The sequence below is a fragment of the Macrobrachium nipponense genome, chromosome 13 (genome assembly GCF_015104395.2).
Source record: "Macrobrachium nipponense isolate FS-2020 chromosome 13, ASM1510439v2, whole genome shotgun sequence".
NCBI lineage: Eukaryota > Metazoa > Arthropoda > Malacostraca > Decapoda > Palaemonidae > Macrobrachium > Macrobrachium nipponense.
The window spans coordinates 76,508,908-76,531,423 of NC_087206.1; the positions used below are offsets into that span (position 1 = coordinate 76,508,908).

Sequence of the window (22,516 nt, forward strand, 5' to 3'; positions counted from 1 at the left end):
CTCTCTCCCACACCCTCAGCAACGGCCAACCGTGTGATTCCCGGCTGTTTTCCCCTTGCCTCTTCGAGGCCCCTGGGTGCGTGACCCGGCCCCCTGGATGGTGGGTGAGGCTGGCTGAGGATTCGCTGGGTTAGATTTGTTAACCGGTCCAACAACCGGTTGGGAAGTGGCCTGTGCCCCCATCCCTGTTTGCTGGCGTCGTCTGTAGTTGAATAGGAGTTGTACCTTTGGCAGCAAGGTGTGTAAGGGCCTCTTGGCGTCAACAAGAAATCCCACTACGGAGGAGGGAAGAATTCATTTCAGCATGCGTCGACAGAAGTTTTCTTTTCCCCCCTACAGTCTGGTCTTCATCAGGGGTGAGGGACTCATAGTCCTCGCTTCTATTAGCTCCATCTTCTCTCGATGTAGGGCAAACTGCTGAGTGAGGTGATGTTTAAAAGTACCCCAGTCTGCCGAATAACGGACGTCCCAGCTCCTGATTTGTCGTGCTGCATTACCAATGATCTTCTGTTTCACTTGCACAATCTTTTCTCTATCTGTCCAACCAATTGTGGCATTTTCAACACACTTTATAAAGGTCTCGATCAAAAGGAAGCCTTCACCAGTGCGTAAGTTATCAAACTCAGGCACGGATCCATCTAGCACTGGCAGTTTTTCTATTTTTCCGTCTGATCGCACTTGCGTGAACAATGTGACGTCGGCCGAAATTGTGGGCGGGTCAACGGGCTTTTTTGTTGGATAATTGTTGCCACCGCCAGATCATTCACATTGTCCTTTTTCTCGGCACTGTTATTGTTAGCACTGGTGCTGCCAGTACTGGCAATACCGCCGTCACGCGCCGCTTTTCTTTGAGTTTGCATTGTTTATTTCACCTTCACAATTACGCTGTTAATTATTATGCACTGGCAAGACCACATGACTAACACCAATTTATATGACCGGATTTTCGATCATACAAGGGTTCTACCAGTATGATGAAACACGTAAGATAAAATTAACACGTGTATTTTCCTTAATAGTTACACAGGGCCCTGTTGTTAATATTACGCTACTAATTATATGATTATTATATAGTTGGAAGGGATCTAAGGCAACACGCGCCAAGCACTGTCTTTGAGACGCGCCCTGACCCGTCGACCACTAATTCCCTACTGACTCTTAACTTTTCAAACTGAACTTGTTTGGGTCACAGGTCTAAGCTGATTGGCCTCTTATAATTGAAAGGAACCTAAGGGTCTTCGATGTATGGCACTCATTTGAATCACCCACGCCACGCCACCAACGATCATATGGGCATTCGATGAATCAGTGATATCTATCTGATCGTTACTCTCTGATCATACATACGCACAACACATCTAGTAGATTTTCCGTTACGTCTCACACATGCAGATCAGTTCATATATATACATATATATATACTATATATATATATATATATATATATATATATATTATATATTGCTACTTTCAAAATGCATATTTCCCCTCTTTGACTGTGTAAAGTATTGTCTATAAGATTGTGCCACATTTGGGCATTCGATGAATCAGTGATATCTATCTGATCGTTACTCTCTGATCATACATACGCACAACACATCTAGTAGATTTTCCGTTACGTCTCACACATGAATTTTCTATGCAGATCATTTCATATATATACAATACATAATATATATATATATGTATATAATATATATATATATATATATATATATATTATATATATATATAATATATATATATATATATCTATATATATATTATATATATATATATATATATATATATATAGATATAATATATATATATTATTATAATATAATATATTATATATATATAATATATATTATATGATATTTTATATATTATATTATTTATATTTGATTTTCAAAATGCATATTTCCCCTCTTTGACTGTATAAAGTATTGTCTATAGATTGTGCCACATTTTTCAGATTCCTAGATAGCTTAGAGTTAGGATGTTTAAAATGTGTTCAGATTTTGCATAACATATTGTAAAAGAATATATAACGTAGAATGTAGAAAGAGAGAGAATATCTTTGTCCATTCAAAGCTAGAGTTGTTTTTCCTAATCTGTCAACACGTTTGAAAAGAGAGCTCGAGTCTTCGCGTTGTTATCAAAACATGTCAGTCTTAATTATCGCTCAACCTCCGTTTCGATCGGGTACGTGTCTCTTTAGCAGAATCGACTCATACGCATATGTCTTTGATCAAAGCCACGAGCAGATTACACATTTTGAATGTAAAGTTGCGTAAGATTTTGAAGTTTCTGGAAGCATTATTGCCCAAAACGTTTTGTGTTATCTCCAGTCCAGCTTCCGTAAGGGAGAAGTTTTTCATTCGGGCTTCAAGACTCAAACCGTTCACATCTCTCTCTCTCTCTCTCCCTCTCTCTCCATCGCATAGCACTTTTGATTTTAAAGTAACGTAACGATTTCGTACTTATTAAATGGTCACTCGTAACTTGTAAATTTCAGATTTGATATTTCTTAGAGTTTATTTAGTGTTATATAATGTTTTTTGTGGAATCTGAACAAACATTGTTGTTGTAACGGCGCCTGGTTTTGTGAAAGTGTGAAACAAGCTGCAGCAAGAAAGAAAGAAATTGGTATACCAAAAAGGTAAAGTGTGTTATATTTTTATTAGTTGCAACTAATAACTGATAGGAACAGTGGTTTGGTAAAAACTAATAAATGACAGTTACAGTGGTTTGAGAGAAACTATTTACATTTTACACATTGCAAATTTTTGTGTTTTGTGTTTATTCATTTGAAGTGATTTTTATGTTTTGTGCATTTGTCCATTTTCTTATTAAAGTGTGCCTTTTTATTTTATATTCTGTGTAATTAATACTTTTGAAATTGTGGTAATTTCCACATTTTTCTGTATTTTCATTTGCATTCAAAATTTAATTGACAGAGTTGTTATTTTCATTAATTAATCATTGCACATTTAATTAAATTTAACACTTGTGAATTAATTTGCATTCTCTTAGAATTCTTTTCAAGTTTTATTATTGTTTAGCACTTGTGAATTAATTTCCAAATTTCAATTATTGCCTAACACTTTTGAATTTTGATTGAATTAATTTTCTTGAATTTTGTGATAAGTTAATTTTGATTTAATTTTACTTAATTGATTCAAGAATTAATTAAACTTCACTTTGTTTTCAAGTAACAGTAATTTTCCCTGATATTGTGAATTTCACTTATAAATTTTGAGTTTAATAATAAATTTTTGTATTTAAAATTTGTATAAGTGTTTTTATTTCTAACCAGTATATTTGCATTTAATTATGATTATATTGATGTTAGGTAGAAACATAGAGTGGTAATTGATCTGTTTTCCTTCAATTAACTTGAAGTGACTTAGAACCAGGGAACTACTTAGACTTCTGAAATCAGGGAAATACTTAGACTTTTAAAGTTGTTGATGGAGTGATGCCCTTTGATTAACTTAATTACTTACAAGATTACCTCACACCTGTTTTGATGAACTTAGTTTGATTTTCTGCAATACTGGTAAGTTGTTAAGGGATCACTGTTGCCTTTAGAGTATTCAGTCGTTTAGTACCTGTGATGAGGGTTCAGGTGTCTGGCTTTTGTGAGGTATCAGTTAATGAATGGTAAGTGTAGTAACCAGATCTTTGGCTACTTTCCCCCCAAGTAATTAATGGTGCCCAGAGACCCGGGAAAGCAGATTTCATTATCACTCTAGTATATACTGGTGGTGTTAGGGATATGTTTTGTTAGGAGAGTGACCATATAGTTTTTGTTTTGCATTTATTGTATTGAATTGTAAGTTGATAACTTGGAGGAAAATGGCTCAGTTCAAGGTTCAGGAATTTTTAGCAGCTCCTTCCATCCAAGTGTTGTCTGAAACCACTCTGACTAAAGCACAGTGGAGCGCTTTAGCAGAGGCATGTGGTGGTTATGTGTCTACTAGTCTGGTAAAGGCACAAATAAGATGTATTGCTATGGAATCATTGATAAACTCTGGTAGAATAACTGATGAAGATGAGTTAGAATTGGCTCAAGAGTTGTTGAATGTAGCACGTGCTGATCTTATGAGTAAGCAAGCAAAAAAAAAAGGCCAGGAAAAGTTGATGCGAGTTAGAGCTTAGACACATTGAAGCAGAAGAAGAATTTGATTAAGCTAAAAATGCAAGCTGAAAGGAGAGAGAATGCAAGCTGAAAGAGAAAGAATAGACAGGGAAAAACAAGAAAGAAGAGAAAGAGAAGAAGAAAAAGCACAGAAGAGGAAAGAGAAAGAGTAAGGTTTGAAAGGGAAGATGGAATTGATAAGAGCTAGATCCACATTACCTGTAACACCGTCTAACCCTAACCAAGGTAATCAAGACCCTGTATTTGATGTAGTAAGAGTACAGAAGTTAATCCCTAAGTTTACTGAAGAAGCTCCAGATGAGTTTTTTTATCACTTTGAGAAAGTGGCTTCAGGTATGGGATGGCCAGAAGATGAATGGTCAGTTTTGCTACAAATTGTCTTGATTGGTAAAGGGAGAAGTGCTTATCTAGCCTTAACAGCTGATCAGTGTAAAGACTACAAGGTACTTAAACGCAGTGTGCTACAAGTTTACCAGATGACCCCAGAGTACTACAATGAAAGATTCAGAAATTTAAGAAAAGATGAGAAGGGAACATTCTTAGATTATGCTTAGAAAGTGAGAAGGTGTTTCAAACGTTGGTTTGAAGCTGCTAAAGTTAAAACCTTTGATGAGTTAGAAGAATTGCTTGTCGTTGAACAGTATCTTAAGGGAATTCCTGAACATATAAGAGCCTATTTGAGAGAGAGAGGTGAAGAAACTTGACAAAGCTGCTACACTGAGTGAAGATTACAATATAATAGTAGTAAACGTAATTACAATGTCAAGTACCAGAGTCAACAACGCCCAGGTTTTAAGTCTTATTCAAATAACAGAAACAAATTTAATGGGAAACCTACAAGTGATACTACCAAGAGTACACAAGGTAATACAACTCAGCAAACTAATGTGTAATCCTCATCCAGTTTTTCAAGACAGTTACAGAAACCTAATGCTGTCTGTTTCAAGTGTGGAAGAGTAGGACACTACAGTCAAGAGTGTTACCGGAATCGACAGCAGTCAAAGCCAGTTGGTCAAGTAGTGAAAGGTGACCAGGTGAAACAAACTACGAAGAACAGTGTGGGAAAGAATCAGACTCCAGAGAAGACTGAAACTAAGCAAGCTGAATGTTTAGCAACCAGTGGAAATGTTACCTCAAGCAGTGAGTGGCTTAGCAGTGTGGAGACTTTTAAGCCATATATCTATGAGGGTATGCTGTCAACTCAAGAAGGAAGTGTGCAGGTACCAGTCAAGATATTACATGATACAGGGAGTAACCATAGTGTGGTAGTACGTGGTTCTCACCCTCAGTTGGAGAAGAGTCTCACAGGAGATTCAGTTATTTTGAAGGGTATAGGAGGAGAGGAAGTCACTCCTATATGGCGCTTACACCTGTCATGTGAATTGGTGACAGGGAATGTTGATTTTGCTGTAAAGGACTCACTGGCTGTGGAAGGTGTACATGTTCTGTTGGGGAATGAAGTTGGTGGTGTGCCATTTATTCCTTGTCCTGTAGTGACAGACAAACCATTGAGGATTAGTCCTACAGTAGAGTTGGAGAAGAATAACCCCCACCTGTTTCCTAGTTGTGTAACTACCAGAAGTATGAAGAGGACTACGACTGCAAGTGAAGAAACTGAGGATTTACACACCCAAGAAGGATCAAGTGAAGGATCTTTGTGCTTAGAATAATTGTTTCAGGGAAGTGATGTTTCTCATAGTGCTGACCAAGAAGAGATTTCCCAAGAAGATGAAGAAAACGACGACAAAGAAGAAGAATCTGATGTTCCTGAAGAGACTCCGAGTAGTCAAAGTGTTCCTGAAGACAGCAGTGAAACTACCATTGCTGAGTTAGCAGATATTGAGAATTCAACCCTTGAAGTTGGTCAAGTGACAAGAGAGAAGCTAATGGACTTGCAGAAGAAGGATGCATCGTTAACTGATTTGTTCTTCAGAGTTGTTGATCGAGAGGAGATGCAACAAACTCCTACCTATTACTATCTGAAGGAAGGTTTGCTGATGAGAAAGTATAGACCTGCAGGAGATGCTGTATGGGGCGAATATCATCAAATTTTGATTCCATATCCGTTGAGAAAGCAAGTGGTTGCAGTAGCCCGTGAGTCTGGACATATGGGAATCAGGAAGACTGTGGAGAAGATCATGAAATATTTTTTCTGGTCTGGACTTCACAAAGATGTTAGCAGGTTCTGTCCTGAGTGTCATACCTGCCAGATAGCTGGAAAACCGAATGAAACCATCCAGAAAGCCCCCCTACAACCTATAGAAGTTAGAGGAGAACCCTTTAGCATAGTGATTATAGATATGGTTCAACTGCTGCCGAAGACAAAGAGGAAATGAGTATTTGTTAACATTAATGTGTCCTGTGACAAGATATCCAGAGGCGATCCCTGTTTGAAACATATCTGCCAAGATATTTGCTGAAAAACTTGTGGAGTTTTTCTCAAAATTCGTTATACCGGAAATAGTACAAAGTGATAGCGGAATAAACTTTACTTGAAAGTTATTCCAGGATGTGATGAATTTGTTGGGAGTGAAACAAAAGTTATCCACTGCTTATCATCCAGAAACTCAAGGTGCCTTAGAAAGGTTCGACCAGACATTGAAAAGTGTGCTGACAAAGTATTGTTCTGAGCCAGGAAGAGAATGGAATGTTGGTTTACCATTAATGTTGATTGAAGTTAGGAGTGCTTATCAAGAAAGTATGGGATGTTCACCTAATGAGATGATTTTTGGTATAGAAGTGAGAGGACCGTTGAAGATTCTTGCAGAAAATTGGGAAGAAAATCAAGAGGAAAGCCAAGGTGAATATGTGAAGAACTTGAGGAAAAGGTTGAAAGAGATTAGAAAATTCTCTTTAGAAAACTTGAAAATGAGTCAAGAGAAAATGAAAAGGAGATATGATGCTAAGACTAAGCTAAGAAAATTTAGTGTTGGTCAACAAGTGTTAGTGTTCTTACCTGTCAAGAGATTTCCCCTCACTAATAAATTTCAAGGTCCTTACAAGATAACTGAGAAATTGAGTGATAGAACTTATATGACTGAAGCACCAGAAAGAAGAAGAAAAAGGAAGATACATGTGAACCTCTTGAAACCTTATTTCTCAGAGACTAAAACTGAAACTGTGTCAATAACCCAAACAACTTCATCTACAGAAGATGATGATGGCTACGAATTGGGAGCTGAAAGCAAGATGAATAATTCTTCAATTTTGGAAAATTTTGAGGATTAATTGAAACATCTGAGTGCTGAACAGGGTGAAGACTTAAGTGAAGTTATTAGAAGTTTCCCAGAAATTTTTGCAGATGTACCTAGGCATACTAATCTGACCAAGCATGAGTTCAAGATTCAAGAAGATGGAAAACCATTCAAGCAAAGAGCCTATCACTTATCACCGTATCATCGAGATGTTTTGAAGAAAGAAGTTGAGTATTTGCTGCAACATGGATTAGCAGAACCCAGTTCAAGTTACTTCAGTTCTCCATGTGTGTTAGTGAAGAAATCAAATGTTTCATTTAGAATGTGTACTGATTATAGGAAACTGAATTCTATCAGTGTGGCTTACAATTATCCTTTGCCTATTATAGATCAGTTACTTGATAATATTGGGCAAGCCAAGTTTGTTTCAAAGATAGACTTTTTGAAAGGATATTATCAAATTCCTTTAGATGAGATTGCTATGTTGCTGTCAGCTTTTATTACTTCTTTTGGACTGTATCAGTATACTGTTCTGCTTTTTGGTCTGATGAATGCACCTGCAACATTCCAACGAGTGATGGATCCACTGCTAGGATCGATAGAAGGAGTAGGTGTATACCTGGATGACATCGTGATTTACTCTACAACATGGGAAGAACATGTGAAGATTCTGAGGAAAGTTTTCAAGAAACTACAAGAAGCAGGACTAACAGTCAACCTAGAGAAGAGCGAGTTTGGAAAGGCAACTGTTCAGTATCTTGGGTTTGAAGTTAGGCCTTCTTGCTCCAGTAAATGCTAATGTAGAAGGTATCCGTAAGGCTATCCCACCTACTACCAGGAAACAGCTACAGAGATTTTTAGGCATGGCTGGATTCTATCGTCGTTTCTCCCCAAATTTCTCAGCCGTAGTAGTTCCCTTGACAGACTTAACTAGTCCCAAAGCTAAGTTTGTTTGGACTCCAGAGTGTCAAGAATCCTTTGAGAAGGAAAAAGCCCTTTTAACTTCAAGACCAGTACTTCAAGCTCCAGACTTCAACAAGAAATTTGTGATGCAAGTTAATGCTTCTGACTGTGGCATTGGAGGTGTTCTACTTCAAGAAGATGAAAATAATATCCTCCATTCTGTGTGTTTCATGTCTTCAAATTTGAAAAAACATCAGAAAGTATGCTCGACAATAGAAAAGGAAACTTTAGCCTTAATCACAGCATTGAAAAAGTTTGAAGAGTATGTGAACAGACCTACGAATGAAGAAATTTTAGTGCTGTCTGATCACAATCCCCTATCATTTATCTAGAGAATGAAAAACCATAATCAAAGACTGACCTGGTGGTCTTTGTGCTTGCAACAGTATATCTTATGAGTGCAGCACATTAGTGGCAAAAACAATGTAGTTGCTGTTTATTTATCCCATTGCGAATCGTTGGATTCAACACCGTGATAGCCAATCTTCTGGGGGGGCGGTATATTATATGCTGCTACTTTCATAACGAAAATATCTTCTGTATAAAATGTTAGAAAAGAGTTTTGCCACATTTTCAGATTCCTTATTTAGCTTAGAGTTGTAGGATGTATAAAAATGTAAGTTCAGATTTTGCATAACATAATGTAAAAGTATTTAACGTAGAATGTGGAAAGAGAGAGATTAACTTTGTCCGTTCCAAGATAGAATTGTTTCCGTAATATGTCAACACCTCAGATTAGAGGAACTCGAGATCTCCGTCTTGTTTTCATAACTTGTCATCATGTTTGATAAGGGACTTCTGTTTTGATTGCGTACGTGTCTTTGTTGAGCATACAATGTACATGACTTGTTTCATACCCATGCTTCTTTGTCGATAACCACATGCAGATTTCACTATTTTTCTGTAAAGTTACTTCATATTAGAAACTTCTAGAAAAAAGATTGCATCATCTTTCGCATGCCCAAAACATTTTGTGCGATGTCCACTGTTCTCAGCTTCTGTACGAAATGAAAGCGTTCATTACAGACTTTGAATTCCTGATGTTCAGACATCTCGCTCTCTCCCTCTCCCTCGCCATACTTGATATTAACGTAACTTAAATTGGTCACTCATAACTTTTAGATTTTGGATTTCTAAGAGTTATTTAGTATTATTTAGTGTTTTTTGTGGAATCTGAACAAAGATTGTACAAGTGTGTAGTGGCGCCTTTTCTTTTTTGAAATATGGTGAACTGAGTGGTGAAATTGTGAAACAAGCTGCAGCAGAAAGACAATTGGTACCAAGGTAGAGTTTTGAAAGTTTAATAGTTGCATCTAATAGTTACAGTGGTTTATTGAAATTTTAAATTTTTACACATTGCAGATTTTGGGTGTTTTGTGTTAGTTTCATTTAAAGTGATTTTGTTTTGTGCATTCATCCATTTTCTTATTTAAATGATTTTTTGTGCATTTATCCATTTTCTTATTGAAGTGTATGTTTTTAGTTTATGTTCTGTGTGATTAGTGCATTTTACAATTTTGGTATTTTCCACATTTTTCTGTGTTTTCATTTGCATTCACAATTTGATTGACTTAGTTGTTTTCATTAATTATTTGTTGCACATTTAATTAAATTTAACACTTGTGAATTCATTTGCATTCACTTAGAATTCTTTTCAAGTTTTAGTGTTGTTTAGCACTTAAGAATTAATTTCCAATTTTTAGTTATTACCTAACACTTTTGAATTTCGATTGAACCAATATTATTGAATTTTGTGATGAATTAATTTTGATTTACTTTTATTTGATTTAATTCAAGAATTAATTAAGCTTTGCTTTGTTTTCAAGTAACAGTAATTTCCCTGATATTGTGAATTTCACTTAGAAATTTTGAGTTTAATAATATTTTTTTTATTTAAAATTTTTTGTGTTTTCTTTTTCACCAGTATACATGCATATATTTGTGATTAGGTAGAAACATAGAGTGGTAATTGAGCTGTTTTCCTTCATTTTACTTGTAGTGAGTTATACTTCTGAAATCATTGAAATACTTAGACTATTAAAGTTGTTGATGGAGTGATGCCCTTTAATTAATTTAAATACATATAAGATTAACTCACACCTGTTTTGATGAACTTAGTCTGATTTTCTGCAATACTGGTAAGTTTTTAAAGGGATCACTGTTGTTGCCTTTAGAGTATTCAGCCGTTTATTACCTGTGATGAAGGTTCAGGTGTCTGGCGTGTGAGGTAACAATAATTGGTAAGTGTAGTAAACCAGATACTTGGCACTTTCTCACAATATATATGTATATATATATATATATATATATATATATATATATATATATATATATTATCTACGTATATAGCGGGCCTTGAGAGAGGCTAGATACGTAAACGGAGTGATTGAGGGATTTCAAGAGGGAATTGCTTTAACTTACCGTAAACTGATAGTTATTATTAATTTCTTTAGAGGGAAGGTCGCCAGAAACTCAGCTCGTTACTTAAAGCTATTTATTTACTAAAAGGCCCGTGCTGGGCTGGAGAAAGGTAAATGATGGCTCCATTGAGCTGTTATAGCTGGTTTTCATACACTTGGGGTAATGCACACTTGCGGCAGAGAGACGGCACGTGACTCATGGAATCTGGAAAAACAAAAAGCAATCCCAGATTAAACGAGATAAAAGGAAAAATGACTTCTTGCTTTGATTAAGGCTGATTAATTCTCTAACATTGGGGAAGGTAAACTCGAATGGTTCACTGAGGTCTGCACGAAAGCTTGGTCTTTAACAAGTCACAAAGGGGAGCACGTGGCCCGATGAGGACAAAGGGCTTTTGATGTAGAAGGGGTAAAAATGAGAATTGAAAATGAATTTAGCAAGAGTCGTATGGTAGTAAAAGGTGCTGGGTTGAAGTTTACACTTTCAGACGTACTACCTTTATGCAATATTTAGTGTATCCTTGTAGAAGAATGCGGCCTGACCTCTCTGTTCAGGTCTGGGGTTCGTGTCCACCAGTACGTCGTGGGTAGGCCTCCTTTTGGGTTTTGGGAGGCTGGCAATTTGACCTCTGTCCGAGATCACGTCTCGCAGCCGACTGAGACAGAATTCAGTTGGGATGCTTGGGGGTTGGAGGTCAGCTTAACCCCCCCACGATCAAGGCAAATCCTGGAAAACAAGCATACAGCCAGCAGAGGGGTCACAGGAAAGAGAGCTTAAGGTATAGGTCTAAGAAGTACCAATCTGCCTACACCCTTCCCTTTTGAGATACGTCCCTACAGCTGATAAAAGACTCTTTTCCCCCAACTGGGGAACTTCCTATCTCTAGCTGGCGGGTTTTGGGTTTCCCGCGGTTACTAAAAATCAGCTGATATTCTAAGAAATGGCTGCCGTTTTCCAAATCGAATTAATTAATTAATTGCGGGGGGGTTAGACGAACGATCTATAAACGTCACAGCTCCCCCTGTTAACCCACGAACGGCGGCGCGTCGCTAAAATCGACGCTTTATGTGCTACTAAAATGCGATCGTTGATTTCAGCGATGCTTTAATTTCAAATCACGCGGGCAAGAAACAGGTGGTGTTGGAGGCGGGGTTTTATGATGTCATAAGGGTAAGTAAACCAATCAGAACACAGATAAGAATCAGTATTGCCACAATGCCTCAATTTTTTAAATGAGATGATAATACGCTTGCGCAACTTTTGGTCAGTTTCCGCGGTTTTTTTCTTTGCATGACGGCGGCCGTGAAATTTACTTTTTTATGTGATTTATTGATATAATTACATAATAATGGCGAATGAAAGAAGTGATAGTGATTGGTCACTTAGTGACAATGATTTTGACATAAGTCAGGGTTCTGAAAGTGATAGCGTAAGTGAGGAATATGATGTTGAAAGTGATAGTGATACTGATATCGGTGATTATGATCATGCATCCGTCTGGACACGAGCCTACCCGCCAGAAGACATTAGTTCCGGCTCGAAATTAGTTTTTACAGAAAGGATGAGTAGAGGATGAAAACATGTACATAGTTTATATGTGTAAATAAGGTAGGTTAGTAAAAGTTCTATATACTTTCATTAGGGCACTTAGTAATAGAAAATGTTGATAGTGCTGTAACAACTAATTGCAAGAGGACGATTCTCTTTTGAAACTCGGTGTGAGATGGTTTCATTAAATGTCTAATACCTGTTGAGCTACTAGTTATATATGCCTGAATTTTTTTCTCCAACTTCTAAGATAAATTTAGCTCTTGGTTCATTTAATGGAAACATGATGAAAAAGCATGACCTGTATAAGTGTTTGGTCGACAGAAAGTTGAAAATGAAAAAGGATAAAAAAAATTTCCTTTACATTTCACAATATATATATGTTCTCTTTGCAAAAAAAAATATATTTTTTTATTGCCGTATAATCGCCATTTTCTGGCGATTCCAATGGTATATAAAACATTACTATTCTTATGAAAATAATCTGATAAGGAAATTTCCGAAGAGAGAAAAAAAAAATTAGTGAAATAGGCGTCGCATTTTAGCAGCATACGCGCCGCCGCTCGTGGGTTAAGAAGGCATTCACTCCCTTTCGGGTGTGAAGGTCTTGGCTTAAATAAATTGATCGTCTCGACTACCCAGTTCTCCTACTCCAACTTGAAGTTTTTTGAGCAGCGATACAGCTAACTACAGTGGCCTACCTAACTTATAGGCAAAGATGCTAAGTGTACTAACTTAATGTAGTGATGTAGTCTAGCCTAAGTAATAACTACGGGTTGTCTTGTGACGACAGTCTACTCTACCCCTAGATAAGGTTACTTGAAAATTCTACTTGCTACTAACCTAATGCCCTGGTACTAAATCATTAGCCTAACCTACTCAATACAGTTAAATGAAGACGCAATCATTCCAGAGTGTGGTACGCACAGCAGTAGTTCAGCGACGGAACTGTTAAAATACATAATGAGAGGTAATGATGCGTGGGGATGATGAGTGGTTAATTGACCAGGAGGGAAATGCAATGAGGTAATTATATTTAAGTGAGGGTTAGTATTACAATCGGCTAGGGGTTAGAGGGTTAGTGCTACTGGCAGAGATCAGGCTGGCTACCTTCTCTGGGTAGGTGCCAGGATCATTCTGCAAATGAATGCGACACTTGTACCTCGGGCACAGGTGTCAAGGAGAGCATGTGGCTCTTTTTGTGTTAGTTTGTTAATGATTGGTTACGTCCCTTCTTCTTCTTCTTCTTATTCCTCCAGGACCTGGCTATACCAGTCCTAGGAGTAGACGGAGGCACAGACTCTGGGGAAGGGCCAGAAACGCCGGCAGGAGCAGAGGCAGTGGTAGCCTGAAAGATTTCAGGAGAACACCCTACTTCGGTCTCTGTAGCAACCGTCGTAGAGGTGGAACCTACTGCAGGGGAGGCCCTCACTCCGGCTGCTGCGACAACCGTCGTGAGGGGAAAACTCCAGGCTGACTCTGGTCGGGCAGTTCCTGGTTTTCCAGAGGCATGGTACAAAGGTAAGGTCTGCCGGAGGTTCATCCTCGGGCGACAGAGGTAAGGATTAAGAAGAAGGAACTAGTGATTGGCCATGGGCTGTGGTGAAGCTCCATGCCTGTTGGAGGATCTCCTGTAGGCGAGGATCCTTGATAAGGTTAGGCGCCGGCGCTAGCTCGGGGCCAGGCGCAGAGGTCAAGTTCGGTGGTGGCTCTACGTCCAGCTGGACGGAGCTTGGCACTGCTCAGTGCTGGCCAAGTGGCACTGGCAGAGAGTTGAGGTCGACTGGACCTGTGACGGGTACTGGAGGTGCAATACCTCTCAGCGTGCCCTTGGAAATGGGAGACAGAGGCTCCTGTCTCTTTTGGAAGGCTAAGCCTTGTGGAAAATGGACAGTGTCCGCTGCTGGTAGTCGGCTAGGGCACCTAGGCCAATTCGTGGAGTGCCCTATTACGTTGCAGGTTTTGCAACGGAACTGTGAATGGTCAATCTCCCTCCTTGGTAACGAGGGAGACTGTTGGTGGACGTACTTCCAGGAGGAAGTAGAATTGCGATGGCTCTTTGCTTTGTAGTGATTTGTGGTGGGGCTAGGACCCCTAGGCTTTTTGAATTTTGAGGGAGACTTCATGTCTTGCCCTAGGAGGAGGTCATAACCTCCTGGGATGTAGCTTGCAACTGCAAGGGTACAAATTCTGGAAAAATGAGGTCTGGTGACCCTCAATTGAACGGTCGGAAGGATCAGCTTGATATGGTTGATACCTTCGATGGTGATTAAATGACGTCTATCGACGGTTGCCCCTCGGGGGATTCGGTCTTCCCGTATCAGGGAGATTTGAGCGCCAGAGTCGTCGTAGGCTCTGACGTGGCTTGGCTGATAATGGCTTTGGAGGGGTGCGACGGTTATAGGGCCCTTAGCTGGGGTCCTAGAGAAGAAGGATTGGTTGACGGCCATTGCGATGGCAGGAATATTAAAATTTGCGCACCCTCCATAGTTGGCAGACATGTGACCCACTTCTGCGGCCACAGTCTCCTCGGCAGAACGTGTTCCAGAAACCTCTTCCTGTGGCACTGGATGATAGACCGAGATGGCCCCACAGGTTGCGAATCTGTGGAGTCACCAAGGCTGGCAGTGTGCTCTGGCACAGGTGAAACGTCCTCTGTTGGATCACCCTCGGAAACAAGTCCGGGGTCAACTGGTGGGCTTACCTCTTCCAAAGGGGAGGAGGTAGGCGGTAAAGTGGTAAGAGGCTGAGATGGTGTGGAAGAAACTTCGGGCTCTGACACTGGGTCAGGGCCAGGTTCGCAAATAGACAGGATGTCGGGGACATCGGAAGGCACTAGCCTCTGAACCTAAAATTGAGGTGTGTGGTTATCTGGCATGCTGCAGGTGTCCGGTGCATCTGGTAGTGGGAGCTGCGTCCAGGGGAGATACGGCTTTAGTAGATCTCGGCCCAATATCACCTGATAACATCATGAAATTGGTCAACTACGTCCCAGGCGGCACAATGTGGTTTCCCTGGTCTCCTGGTCCAGAAAGGGCATTTCCACATTCAGAAGGACCGAAGGAACAGAATAGAGGTTACCGTCAATCCATTCAACTGAATTTCTTCGTTCGTCTGGATTTTGGCACCCTAGGCAATGCCTTTCTGGAAATAAGGGAGACCTGGGCTTCGGTGTCGGCCATGACTTGTACCACTGATAGGCCGTAGGAGACTGTTCATCAGGCAGGGCTACATGGTAGCCTTGGAGAAGTTCACCCTGGAAGCTCTCCTCCCAAGGTAGAGACCGACTTGGGCACTGGTCGGAATCCACAGCATGCCCACGCACACAACAAGTGGTGCAGAACCTCCGCAACCACTTCTTACCGGGAGTCCAGCTCATGGTCTTGGGGCTTGGAAACTAGCAGAGAGATTGCGTCATCTAGGAGAGCTAGCTCATGCTTTCTCTCTTCTTCTCTTTTCTTTCTCTCGCTTCTCGGCTATCCTCTCTGCTTCTCTTTCTTTTCTCTCTGCTTCTCCGGCTTCCTCTCTGCTTCTCTTTCTTCTTTCCCTGCTGGCGCGCAGCAGCCTGCTGCGTCTTTATCCACTGGTCAAGGGCTGGTCCAGTGTAACCAGCCTCCTGCCCAGAGTTATGAGGGCTCCGAGCTTCTCTAGCTCTCTGGCAAAGAAGTCGCGGGAAGCAGGGGAAGACATTTCCCGTAGGCTACAGTAGAGGCTCGGAAGAAAATGAAAATAATGGCCAGGAAAGGGTACTGAATGGAATAGGAGTGCCTACTGTGGAAGTGGCACTCACTTGGAAATGGGTTCTGCAATGTGGTAATGAAAAGTGAAAAGACTGGGTGCTCGGTGGCACTTTGTGAATGGCACCTTCTGCTAAGGTGAAAAAATCGAATGAAGTGTGCTGTGTACGTCACACTTACGGGCGTTCCCAACTTGGGAGACGTTGGAATGGGCTACCTGTACGTCTGTACAGGTGCGCGGCACTTATGAGGAGGCGTTCCTTGGGTTGGTCCGAAGGATCACTGATCCTCGTACACGGACATTAATGAATTGAGCGTTCCGTAAGGACGGACACGCAGGTTTGTCAGCACTTCGTGGCTGGTATTGCGGCGCTTCGGGAGGCGTTCCCTTTGTTGAGTGTTCCGAAGGATCACTGACCCGTCGTACATGGACACACTAGTTACTTGGGCGTTCCATAAGGACGGACACACAGGTTTAATGGCTACCTGTACAGGTGCAATGGCACTTATGGAGGCTGGAGCACTGGTGTGTCATGGACACTACATGCAGTATACTTAAATATACTGAAGTGAAATGGCACTGCTCATGGCAGAGGGTAATAGTGGAGGAGAGAAAGTAAAAGGTGGGAGTACTTCAGCAGCCAGTCGATGGACAGTGTCAAGAATTAGTGGTACTGTAAAATGGTAAGACCTGACGTGCACTGGTGGTGGCCAGTCCTAAACTGGTAACGACTTCCCTGTCTGGAAGTAATGAATTGGCGTGGCACACTGTGCGAATTGTGCTTGCGGTATACGCAAGTCTTTTGTGATAAAAGAAAATGAAAAGACCACTCGGTCAACGACAGGTAATGGAAATTTTAGGAATGCTCAGTCCCTCGCTGAAGTACTCGGTAAATGAAATAAATAAATGCTTGCAAACTGCAATGGACACATGCGCGTACGTATCACGCTGTGTAAATGAAAGACACAAGAGACTAAAATAAGGTTAATTCGGCATGCTATAATTAATGGTAAGATGTAGCACTCTTGGCTTCGTGAATACTGTGTTCTGGTTTTCTCGCTCTCTCTCTCTCTCTCTCTCTCTCTCTCTCTCTCTCTCGGCGGAGAGGGTGAAAAATGATATATGAATGAACTCCCTTATATTTGAATTGAACTACTAATGTTCGTTTAATATGACGCAACTTGCGTAAAATGATTTACTTACGTTAACGTGAAATGAAAGAATTGCTTTGGATAACGTTTGATGAAAATGATAACGCACTCGTGGTGAACGATTTTTACGCTAATAGTAGCGGCTTACGCTTATGAAATGATTTGCGTTTCAATATGAATTTTACAAAGACGTGTTTTACGTTAACAATTCTTGTGATTTACTCTACTTGAGATTTACGTTAACTTTATGTAAGATTACTAGGTCCCCGTGAACAGTGAAATGACGGTAAGGATTTTAAAACGATGTTAGCAAACAATTGTGAATGAGGTTACGTTAAGTGCGAAGTGAAATGAAACTTCGCTCAGCGCGCGAGTGAGCGATGCTAGGTGAAACACGTGAGGAGAGCAGAGCGGGTTAGCACACAGCGTGTCGTTCAAAACAGCTGATTCTCTGTAAATGCGAAGGCAATTTACAACACAAAATTCTACTTTCTTATTCAAGGCGAATTACGTTAATTTCTCTGGCAGAACGATAGATACTAGTACAGACATTGATATTATTTACGTTTTAAAACTTTCGTGACTTACGTTACTTTGCTTAAATTGTTTAGATAATGTTGAAAGAGAAAACAAACATGGCTGCCGCTGTGAGCGAAAACGAAGGCTGGTTGAGACCGCGCAGGCGCGAGTGTGCGCTAAGCTGAATTAGCTGAGAGGTAGCGGTTACCAACACTTGGAATGAAAACTAAGTTAAAAATGGATTCCCTAACATATCACAGACAAAAGAATTGTACACTTCTTTTGCCGTAACTATTAGTAAAACACTCCTAACTAGCTAGGCTTTCAAACACAGCAATAAACCCTGGCAAAGCACTTCCTAGTTTTGATCTGGTCGTTTCTTTCTGGCATCTATTCTACACAGTGCTCTGTCTCGTCCGACGAGGACAGCACAAAGTAACAGAGAATTCGCGGGGCAAATTGTTTGCTCGCCGCTAAAATAAAGCTCTGGCGCGTTCGCCGTTACAATAATAAGATTTCTACCTACGCTCTTTTAAACACTTCATCAGGAAAATACTTAAACATACCTTAAGCTAACATTTGTTATAGAATAATCATATTAATGAATGGAATACCTTACCGTGAGTCAGTGTGTCTTCTTTCCCTGCAAGTGTGCTTGATTACGCTTTGTAAAATAATTTACAGTTTACGTTTTACACCGGATAACGCGATTTTTTTACAAGCAATTTTTTTAAGCAGCTAGGTTCAATCCAGGCAAGATTCGCCAATTTTACGTATATAGCGGGCCTTGAGAGAGGCTAGATATGTAAACGGAAGTGATTGAGGGATTTCAAGAGGGAATTGCTTTAACTTACCGTAAACTGATAGTTATTATTAATTTCTTTAGAGGGAAGGTCGCCAGAAAACTCAGCTCGTTACTTAAAGCTATTTATTTACTAAAAGGCCCGTGCTGGGCTGGCGGAAAAGGTAAATGATGGCTCCATTTGAGCTGTTATAGCTGGTTTTCATACACTTGGGGTAATGCACACTTGCGGCAGAGAGACGGCACGTGACTCATGGAATCTGGAAAGAATCCCAGATTAAACGAGATAAAAGGAAAAATGACTTCTTGCTTTGATTAAGGCTGATTAATTCTCTAACATTGGGGAAGGTAAACTCGAATGGTTCACTGAGGTCTGCACGAAAGCTTGGTCTTTAACAAGTCACAAAGGGGAGCACGTGGCCCGATGAGGACAAAGGGCTTTTGATGTAGAAGGGGTAAAAATGAGAATTGAAAATGAATTTAGCAAGAGTCGTATGGTAGTAAAATGCTCTGGGTTGAAGTTTACACTTTCAGACGTACCTTTATGCAATATTTAGTGTATCCTTGTAGAAGAATGCGGCCTGACCTCTATTCAGGTCTGGGGTTCGTGTCCACCAGTACGTCGTGGGTAGGCCTAATTTTGGGAGGCTGGCAATTTGACCTCTGTTCGAGATCACGTCTCGCAGCCGACTGAGACAGAATTCAGTTGGGTTGCTTGGGGGTTGGAGGTCAGCTTAACCCCCCACGATCAAGGCAAATCCTGGAAAACAAGCATACAGCCAGCAGAGGGGTCACAGGAAAGAGAGCTTAAGGTATAGGTCTAAGAAGTACCAATCTGCCTACACCCTTTCCCTTTTGAGATACGTCCCTACAGCTGATAAAGACTCTTTTCCCCAACTGGGAACTTCCTATCTCTAGCTGGCGGGTTTTGGGTTTCCCGCGGTTACTAAAAATCAGCTGATATTCTAAAGAAATGGCTGCCGTTTTCCAAATCGAATTAATTAATTAATTGCGGGGTAGACGAACGATCTATAAACGTCACAATATATATATATAGCATCTATATATATATATATATATTATATATTTATATATATATTATATCTATATATATATAATATATATTATATGTATATATATATGTATATATATATATACTATTTATATATATACATATATATGTATATAAAAATATATATAAAATGGCTAGTGTGAACGACAGACGCTGGTATACAGATACCAAGATCGAACTAATAATAAAATCACTTTTGTCTTCAGACGTATCTTGCATGGAACAAATAACATTCATGACACATTATCATACCACATTAATGCAAAAGTAATCATTTTTTTAGTAGCTTCCTTTAGCAGATATTGCGGCTGTGTGTGTATGTGTATGTGTGTATACCCACGCAAATAGAAATAAAAATACGCTATTAAATGCAAAGTAATTTATCTTAGCCTGCAGTGAAGTTCCGTACGTTATCAAATAATATAAATGTTTTAAATTATGGCTGCAATATATGTATACAGTTATAACAAATAGGTAGACACTTAAAATTTTTCAGATTTATGAACACTTATCATTAACATTGCTGAACAGCCCTAAAGTGTGAAAGAATGAAAATCGTATTTCAACGTTGGGCCAAACAGGTAGACTATATTAATATTCTCTATAGCCTGTAGCTTCGTTATTACAATCATAATAAGGCGTGATCCGAACTCCAGCTTATTCGGGATGTGTGCTCAAATCTACGGTCAAATAGCACGTTGTTTCACACTGGAAAATTAAAATAAATACACTATATTTTATTAGAAATATTGTTCTGGATTGTTTAACATGCACATTATTATTTTTTACATTTTCGTTCTAATAAATAAATCATCAATATCGTATCCTAAAATTCCTGTATCTTTAACTCAAGACGAAACATCCTTCTCAGACCTTTTTAGGCTCTTCCATAGACCTTTCCTAGCCCCAACAAGGACAACAACAACAGCAATAACAAATTAGTTTGTAGATTTACTCCCCGAGTAAGTGAAAATCCCAAAATTCCTTTTAGATCTGTAACAGTTACTTCCCTAGTTCAGTTCTGTTGATCTACATTTATAAACATTTCCAAATAATTAACTATTTCCATGAGAAGTCATTCTCTCTTTTTAGACTGGAAATAACAATGCCGTTGGTAATTTCAATTAGTATTCAAAGAAAAATTGCTCGAGTTTATTGCGGGTTATAGATTCCAGATTCTCTTTCAAAATGAATACTTTCTTCTTTGCTACATTGTCATCCTAAGATGATACTCCGTCTTCGGAAGAAATTGCCACGAATATGAAAGGGGCAAAAAATATTTCTATAAATTCTATTATCAAATTCTTAAGAAAAGGTTATGAACTGCATCATAAATCTTCAGTGAGATGGCAAAAACATTATGACTGTTTCAAAAGGCCTCAAAAACTAGCAAGGTAAGATCACTTTTAAATGTCTGAATGCTTTGATGGTGGCCTTCAAAAGTAATAGGCGTTCGTTTCTTCCAGATTCGCCTGGGAAACTGCTTGGAGACGCCTGGAAACTTCTCTTCTTTTGATCTCCTAAATTTCTTCAAAGGACCTTACAAAAAGGAAGACGGATTCCTTATGTATAACTTTCCCAAGGGTGTTAAGGGAAGATACTTAAGTCTACAGATTGTTGCAGATAAGGAAGAATTTCTACAGCTTGACACTGTCAAAGTGATCGGTTTAAGGAACTAAGTAGCTATCTTACTGGCCACAATTCTTTTCTTCAAATATTGTGAAGTTTTTGAAGTCCTTGAATACGGTTTCATCCAATTAAAATATGAAACAAAGCTTCCTATATTACGTATCTCTCAATAAATTCATGAAGCAGCAAATCTAAGTTAATTTAAGCATTCTATATATGTGTGTAATGGTAATGTGAGTTGATTATGTCTTAGGATATTTTTTTAATGCATCTATAACAGAATTAACAGTTATTTTCGAGTTTATAGCCCCATATTCGTCAGGTACGGGCAGAATCATGGATTTCTTTGTTAGTCAGTCAGCCTATAGGATTCATCAACGTGCCGTTATCAACATGTCTTTTCCAATCAATAACACTGCTGGTGGGCAAAAAGCCATTTGCCCTCTTCTACCTTTCTACCTTATCAGAAGAATGTTGGTCATTCAAGTTAATCTGGCTATAATATGCATTTTAAAATCATGTATTCAAATATGCAGTAAACCTATGAAGCTTCATGGAAGGATTTTGATCGGAAAAGTGCGACAGTTGAAGCATAGAAATGTTATGCGTGATTTTTAATGCATTTATGCTTGCGTAATGCAAGATTATTTTTGAGGGTATATTAATTAAAATCTAAAATAACTAAAAACGAAGATGTCTGGTGGTGATGGAGATTAGTTGACGGTATTGGAACAGAATGGAATATAGAGTTTAGGCCAAAGGCCAAGAGCTGGGACCTATGAGGTCATTCAGCGCTGGAAAGGCAAATTCAGAGTAGGAGGTTTGGAAGGTGTAACAAGACAGGGGAGAAATCTCAAAGCAGTTGCACATTCAAATAATTGTTAGGAGAGGGTTGATAGCACGATGGAAGAAAGATAATAGGAATGGAGGTACAGTAAAAGGTAATAAAAATGGCGTCATAAGGCAAGTTAGGACACGGCAATAGACGTAGGTTCGACAAGATTCTGGGATCCCAGGTGTCCGTCAATGTCTGGACTTTGAAACTAGATAGTCATGAAGTTGTTGTCGTGACAGTCAGTGGAATGCGAGATGGGTGTAGTCTTACAAGTCAGTATTGGTGATGTTACAAGGAGTTACAAGGATTTGGATGTCTCAAAGACTTGTTAGTCCATCCGAGGAGACATCGTGTGCTCACTAATCTGTAGGAGCAGGTTTTACCGTGTATTCACAGTGTCCTAATATTTTCTCTATCTTTCTTGTAAACTCTTCTACACTGTTGCTGTTTACAACTTCTGGTGGAAGTTTATTTTACGTGTCACATATCTTGTATGT

At 39.4% G+C, this 22,516-nt stretch overlaps 1 protein-coding gene across 1 annotated transcript in view; it reads left to right on the forward strand.

Moving 5' to 3' along the window:
• LOC135225860 (fucolectin-5-like) overlaps positions 1–21,376 on the forward strand; it is a 99,783-nt gene extending 78,407 nt beyond the window's left edge. The window contains exon 6 of the mRNA XM_064265408.1: positions 21,022–21,376. Coding sequence (XP_064121478.1) covers positions 21,022–21,234 — 213 coding nt within the window. The 3' untranslated portion in view covers positions 21,235–21,376. The remainder of the gene's footprint in view (positions 1–21,021) is intronic.
• Positions 21,377–22,516: the final 1,140 nt, after the last annotated feature.